Source organism: Beta vulgaris, chromosome 8 (genome assembly GCF_026745355.1).
Source record: "Beta vulgaris subsp. vulgaris cultivar EL10 chromosome 8, EL10.2, whole genome shotgun sequence".
Taxonomy (NCBI): Eukaryota; Viridiplantae; Streptophyta; class Magnoliopsida; order Caryophyllales; family Amaranthaceae; genus Beta; species Beta vulgaris.
In genome coordinates, this window is record NC_079209.1 from 21,920,436 (window position 1) to 21,928,280 (window position 7,845).

The 7,845-nt window shown below is 35.6% G+C and overlaps 1 protein-coding gene across 1 annotated transcript; it reads right to left on the reverse strand.

Annotated features, from left to right (window-relative positions):
- Nucleotides 1-672: 672 nt before the first annotated feature.
- LOC104883647 (hypothetical protein) lies at nucleotides 673-5,364 on the reverse strand. The gene is made up of 2 exons (XM_010668197.4): nucleotides 3,938-5,364; nucleotides 673-1,170 (listed from the first exon to the last, which is right to left on the reverse strand). The coding sequence occupies exon 1, from the start codon at nucleotides 5,361-5,363 to the stop codon at nucleotides 3,972-3,974; it is 1,392 nt and encodes a 463-aa protein (XP_010666499.2). The 5' UTR covers nucleotide 5,364; the 3' UTR covers nucleotides 673-1,170; nucleotides 3,938-3,971.
- Nucleotides 5,365-7,845: the final 2,481 nt, after the last annotated feature.

Sequence of the window (7,845 nt, forward strand, 5' to 3'; positions counted from 1 at the left end):
AGATAAAAACGACCAGAAAGGAGTGAAGAAGGGTTTATGAAAGTTTCAGGTGTGATTCTGCTGGTGCTCTGATACCATGAAGAATCCCAGCACAGAAATATTTGCAGCAAGTATATTGCAAGTTAACAGAAATGGAGGCTGATTATTTGAGGCTCTGAACCCAAAAACGATTATGTATTCTCATATATATAATGCAAGCAATGTCCTAGAAATCTAACCTAGGACACCTCACAATGTACACCTTTACAAAAGGACAAAAAAGGACTAACAAATCATTCTCTATACACTCAGTACATCCAGCTAATATCAAGTGAAATATCACAAAATAAAAAGTAGAAGGTGCACAATATTCTACAGATAATTTGGACCTCCCTCAAACACATTAGAAACTGTCCAACTTATTTTCAAAGAACTAAAATATACTTCCTCCGTTTCTTTTAATGCAACAATTGGCTTTTCCAGTAGTCACACTTATCACTTTGACTAAAATTTGTGATTTATACATATTGAAAAATATAGTCAAGACAAATCTTGTTAGATTAATCTTGTGACCCACTTTTGTAATATGTAATTTTTATACTTTTTACCTATATGTAAGTATAGATATTTATGGTCAAAGTAATGCCTTGTTGTGCGTGAAAGTCTAATGTGCATCTAAAAAAATGGAGGAAGTATAAGGGAACAACACTAGAAAAATATGATGATGCAAATCACCATAAAAATCATAGAACTACAAGTATATGTCCCCTTCATTTGCTTGGTCCTCTGATATAGAGAACTGCCATTTTCTGGTCGATCGGCCAACGGCACTATGTCTCTTTAAGGCTTGTCATCCCACTTTTAATAAACATAAAACTATCAATAAATAATGATTACTAAGGAAAACTATTTATTTCTAAGTTTAACAGGAATGCCTTAAACTAGTCCTGAGCCATAAGAAAAGTGAAAAGAATAAACATTGCTTTGTCCAGTTGGACATACATTTTGGACCAGCATTTTCCTTCCTGCGATTCTCCTTTCTGGGGCATATTTCTAAGTTTACATAACATATGATTGGAGTTTCAACAGTTGATGTCCAAAGTTGACTCAGGATCTGAACTTGAGCTGCAACACTTCTCCGAGGACTCGTGTAATAGATTGAATACTCTAGTAACTCTACATTTGATACACCTATCAAAAACATCATCTCAAGTTAGGAACGGGCAACAAGGTAGTTGAAATCGAAGTTTATGACAATAGTTTACAGAACGTCAGTAAGTATACCAAGAAGATTAGAACATAGAACATAGAACTCTTCAGAAATCATGGAATCTCCATGGTTATGTTTTAGCTGTTTTACTTGGTTTGTCTCACCAGTGAGTTTGATTTGACGGTTTATCTTGGTTGTTTGACTATTGACGGAACGTAAATGAGTTTGGTAAAAATTGTTGCTGGCAATTGGCTGTTCTAAGCAAATTGAAAAGAAAAGCAAAAAAGCCAATATGAAAAAAACTAGTATAATTACGTTTTTACTTGTGGCTGAAAAAGCTGCCTTATGAGCTACCCAAAATTCAAATACCACACTTATTTTGGTTGTTTAATTCAAACACACGAAAAAAAATCCAAAAGCCAATCAAATAGCACCAACAGTCATAAACCCAAACACCTCCATTATCTGAAGATTCTGAACAGTGCAGATAGTCAAAACATTTAGACAATAGCTCTATTACAGATTTGGTATAATTACATACTGTATAAAGCATAGTAAGCAGAGGCTCAATGCTTATTACGTCTGCCACCTTTTTACATAACAATTAGTGTTACCTTTTTCTTTTCTTTGGGGCAGCACGGGCAGAGGCAAAGAGATGACCATGAGAGTAAAAAGTCACATATTTTTATTGCTCGACTGAGATACAGCCATACAGGCAGTCCATTCAGACAACTCCACCTTAGGCCAAACAGGAGGCTTTCTAGAGTCCAATGGTTAACTTTTCTAAACTCCAACATTCTACAAACCAAGCATTTATCAAAACAGCCATAATTAAATCACCTATTTCTCGCTATTTGGACTGAATCTCTTTAAACAGTTTCAAACACAATCACCATCCCAAAAATAAGAGCAAATAGTGCCAGTTATGAAAACAACCATATAAGGGGCCTTTTGGTTGGCTCCCCCGTGTATAACTCTCGAGGACAAGATGATCTGCCACAAAGCATATGAGCCAATCACAACAGCACAAGCTAATTGATCACTAAGACACATGGAACACGAGTGCAAAAATGAAATAAACGCACGTAATCACAACATCAAATGAAGTAGATGACTTGTCCCACGTAAGCATAATTGGTCGAAAAGTTGTTTTACAAGAAGTATGTAGCTAGAAAGAGAGAATTGCAACTTGGAACAGCAACCACCTAGTATTTATCCAGCTAAGGCAGGGTCTAGGGAGGTTCAGACATTTGCTCTTTCAAAATGAATATTTAGGATTTCTTTCCTATGGCATTTGAAAGGTGAATAAAGCTTCTAACACAATACAGAGCTGTATATGTCTGCAGTACGATAACACTATGTTTGCAGAAGATTGTTGTAACATCTCAGTTGCTTAATTAAGGAACTCAAACCTATTAGCAAGGCATACCAATAAAATACGAGGCAAAAGCACAACATAAAAGGAAAATAAAAAAAATAACTACTTAGATGAGCCTGTCAAAAATTAAGCATAAGTAACTGCAAGATACAGTTGTATCTGCTAAATTTGAAGCATATAGGTTGCCTATCTATTTAAAGAATCAAATCTAGACATCAAGAGTCCTTTATTTCTGTTAACAAAAAAGATAATTTCAACCAGACAACAATGATCAATAAACAATCATGCATACTTACCAATATAGTGACGAAAATGTAAGTATCTTTGGTTTCTACAGCATAAACTAAGGAAGCAGCAACATCAGTGAGCAAAAGATCCTAAATTTACTTTATCTTCATGTTTTAATTGAGAAAATCCAAAGGAAATCATGTTCCTCCTTATCTTTTCCAAGCTCAATTCTGAAGCCTATAACAAGCAGCACCTTTCTACATTCCTTGCATTATCCACCACAAAATCCCACATACAGTGCACACTTGGCAAACTATTTTTCAACCCTCACCTAGCCCCAATATCTAGTACAAGTAACTGACGTGGAGGATTTTTCCAAAGAGTAGCATAACGCTTTATAAAGTTCAAGCATAGAGCCAAAGACTTCAAGTTTTGAATGATGCCAAACACTTAACATTCCACATATGAGGTCAATCACAACATATATTGAGCAAAAATGGCCAAATCGTTACAGAAAAAGGGGGGTATCAAATGGATTGGTATAAAGAAAGTCATCCGACATGTTAAATAAAACTGAGGCTCTTTGATACATTGGTAGAAAGAAAAAAAAATACACAACTCCAGAGTCATTGAAACCTTATTTTTTGCTAAATTGCATGTGAATAGTAAAATGCACCTTTAGATCTTACATCAATCTTGGAACAAGTGTATACAATCGTCGGAAACAACCTCTAGCCGCATCAAGATTGTAAAAGCAAATACAACAGACTCATACTAGATGGTTTTCGTTGCCATCATCAGCGTATTAAGCAATAAGATCACTTGAGTCAATGTTTTTACACTCTAAAAGCGGTAGTGTAGCTAACAAACACATAACCAGAGTTAACCACAAAGCATTATACCAAAATTGCTGTCATCATCATCATATAAAGCAATAAACATCACTTGAGTCAATATCCATACTAAAAGTGGCATTCATTTCTAGCTAACAAACTCATCATTAGACATGACCACAAATAATCTACCAAAATTTCAAACAGAAAATCATGAGTATCAATATTCCACTCCTAACAAAAAGGTGCATATAAAGAAGAATTACCAAAACCAACCAAATAAATTCAGAAGAAAGAAAACAGAATTACCTCTTACAAAGAAAAAAAAAAACATCTTCTGTAATCATCTAGACTTGGGCTTTTGCAAAAGAGCAGTCAAATAAACCTCCCCATTCTTGACTCCACTAGCATCCATCTTACTCCCAGTAGCCCACTTCACAATCTTATACCCCAACTTATTAATCAAAGGCTTATAAACCTTATCTAAATCACCCCCTTTACTAAAGAAATGATCAACCCAGAAAAACCCACCACCTCTCAACACTCTATCCACATCAAACAACAAAAACTCCAGCATTGCGGTCGGGATCCACCGGTTAACACCATGCCCACATCGAACCAAGTCCAAAACCCCATCGAACACCGGCAACCGCTGCTGTAATGGAGCGTGCAACGGCAATAGACCCCTAACTGCATTAAACTCACTATAAGGAGCACCCAAATTCATAGTAGTAGTGAGCACAGTTACATTCCTTTCTTTCATCCTGGCTGCAAAAGTCCCCGTCCCACCACCAATATCAACCCCTAAACGAATCACAGATCCCGCCCTCTTAGCTATATCTAAGAGCTGAGGAATGGTGAGATCAACCTCCGACTTATAAGACATAAACATATCTGAATCCGCCTTTACATCAAAACCCAGTTTTGGGTTTAAACACTTAAAACTCTTACAAGTAGCAGAAGGGTAATCACTCCAAATAACATTGGAATCAGGAACAGAGAGTCTAGGGTTAACTGGGGTGAGTGAGAAACACCTTCTTCTAGGAAGAGGGTGACAACCACGAAGAATGAGTGACTCAGCAAGTTGGGAATCTTTAGGACAGACAGTATATGGGGTGTAGTTCATGTACTTGTGAAGAAGGTCAGGGTAATCATGACAAGAGGAAGCAATGGGAGAGAGATTTGAGTAGATTAGGAGATCAGAAGGGGGTGTTTTAGAGGAAGTTAAGGTACCGGGGTTCGGTGTCGAAACCGGGTGGAGGCGCGTGAGATGGTTTATTGTGGCGCGTATTGTGTGGAGTTGGCGGAGGAGGTAAGGTGGAACTGATGTGGATGAGGAGGAGGGAGTTTGAGGGAGTTTTGTGCTGAAAAATGAGGTGGTGGAAGAGAGGTGGTAAAGTGATAGGAGGTTGGTTGCAACCATCGCTACTAAGAGGAGGAAATTTAGACCCATTGTGAATGACATTGCCATTGGAAAAAAAGAATTTTTGGTGAGATTTTTGTTGATTTGGTTTGGCTCAGATTGTGGGGGCAAAAAGCTCTTACTCCCAGGTACTACCAGTGAAGTAGTAGTTGGGAGAAGAGAGTGAAGTAGTGAGGAAATTAATGAATGAAGGTTTTGATATTTAGTTCTTTGGTGTTTTTTTTTCTCTTCTTTTCCTGGATGGTGAGAATCTTTTATTTGTGTTTTGGAGCTTTTCCTGTGATTAGATTCTCGGTTTTTTCTTTTTAGCATGGGAAAAGGAGATGGAAAAAAAGGGTAGATCTTGCTTTAGATTTTTTTTAGGATGGAAATAATAATTTATGTATGAGGTGGTTGTTTGGTATATAAGGGAATTTAATTTTTATGGAAAGTTTCATTTATAATTCTTAAGAAATTGACTAATGTGCTTGGTTTAAATTTAAGAATTTGTAATTATCATGAATTGATGTGTGAATTTTGAATGACAATCGGGGCTAGGTGAATAAGTTTTCACATTTGTAATAATTTTAATTTCCCAAGAATTTTCATTGCCCCATCTTCCCCACTTCATGTCAACGAAACAACTATCCAATTTAGAAATTCATGGAAATTTCTATTGCCTACATAATTTATTGAGTATCAAACAACGACTAGATATTCTCAAATGAGATGGTCTTGTTGTAAGGTCATCACATTGGTGTGATCATTTTAGTTCTAGTAATAATGTAAGGGTTTGTTCTCACCAGCTTATTTTCAGTTCGGTTTGGTTCAGCTCTAGACAATACTTTTACTCTCACGTATCACTATTCATTTCAGTTCAATTCAGTTCGGTTCGGTTTGTGTTTATGCCAAAGAGAACAAGCCCTAAAATGGTCTTTTCGTGTAAATTTTGATTATGTATATTTGTCGTTTGGTTGAAGATAGAGAGTGTATCATATTGAAGTAGGAAATCTAATACCAATGATTTTTTATTTATGGGAAGTTAGGATATGTTTAATAAGAGAAGTTTTATTTAAATAAGGGGGTTAGATAAGTTAATTGTTCTAATTTGTTACTCCCTTCATCTCAAAATAGGTTGAACACTCTTATTTGGTATAATTTCAGTATCATCATATTGATTTTCATATACCGTATGACCCATACTCTAAGTCCAAAATTTTAATCTCAATCCAGATATAACTAATTACAATCTCAATCCAGATATATATATATACGTATTAAAATCTCAATTTACATGAAAAACCAAAAACATTGTTCGGCTAGTGAACTACTACCTCCGTTTCATATTAATAGTTACACTTTTCACGCATGCCGATGCACTAGTTTGAGCCTTTATATCTTTAACTTTGTATTTGTAAAAAATATAAAAAGTCGATATTCTAAAACTACATATCGAGACGAATCAAACAAGACCCCACATGACTATATTTTCTCTTAACCATAACTCACTAATGATAGTCAAAGGAAAATTTGTGAATAGTGTTAAAAGTGAAAGTGTAACTATTAATATGAAACAGAGGTAATAATTATTAAGGCTAGCATTTAAGGTGAACCAGTCGAATTCATGTTTGATTTCAAACCAATTTTCAGGTTGAGATCAACCTATATCATAATTAATGCAAGGTGTACGTATATGATTACAAAAAGATATGCTAATATAGATGAAAGTAAAATTGGGTTGATTCACATCATTCAAGTTTGATTTTAGTTTCTATCAGTATATTGAGAAGAGATGTAAATGGATGATAGATCATCCATCATCTGTTCAATCCAATTTTGTTAATGGGTGAAAACCCTAAATAAATAGATGAAAATCGGGTGGTGGATGAAGCCACTGATAGGGGTGAGATTTTTTTCATCAATCACCTGATCCATCACCGCCTTAATATCCACCGATCATCCATATTATTTCATCCGTCCCAGAAATATTTGAACACTTATTGGGACACGTACTTTAAGGTGATAAGTTGTAGTGACGTTATCAAATGTTATTTTATTTAAAAAGTAAATGTGATAGGAGTTGGTGGTGTATATTTTATTAGAGGAGAGAGAAAGTTGGGTAACTTTCTATTGAAAAAGGTAAAGTGTGTGCCAAAAGGAGTGAAAAGAAGTAATGTATTAATAGTGGGACCACGCCAAAAATGAAAGTGTTCAAACTACTTTGGAACAAACATAAAAGAAAAGTGTTCAGACTATGAGGGGGTATCAATTACACATGTTTACTTACTTACTTTATTAAACTTTTTAGTTGAAAATATTAATAAATATGTATCATATGACATTTTTTTTTGTAAAAATTATAATATATCTCCTCACTCGCTGATTACCCGACCCACCCGTTCAACCGGTGAATGACGGATGGATGGATGTTGGAGGGGGCTTATAACTATGCGGGTGATGGATGGATGCGGGTCTAGCAAATGGATGCGGGTGAAGCTTTACCCACCCTGAACCCAATCCATTCCATCCTTAATATTGAGGTCGAATACCGAGTCAATTAGAAGTGTGAGTTTATGTGCGAAAAAAAGCGTTAGGAGAACCTACGCTCGAGGGGAATTCTCAATGTGTATCCGTCAGTTACAATAGTGAGAGTTATTACCAGGAATAAGTTCAAAAAAAGAAGTAACAAGATAACCTATGTTAGCAACCTAATATGGTCCTCTATTTGCTTCCCGAGAATGTGCTTTATGGACCCGTTATTGAACTTCTATAACAGGATATTAATATCAATCATGATGTTATCGATTTGTCAAGT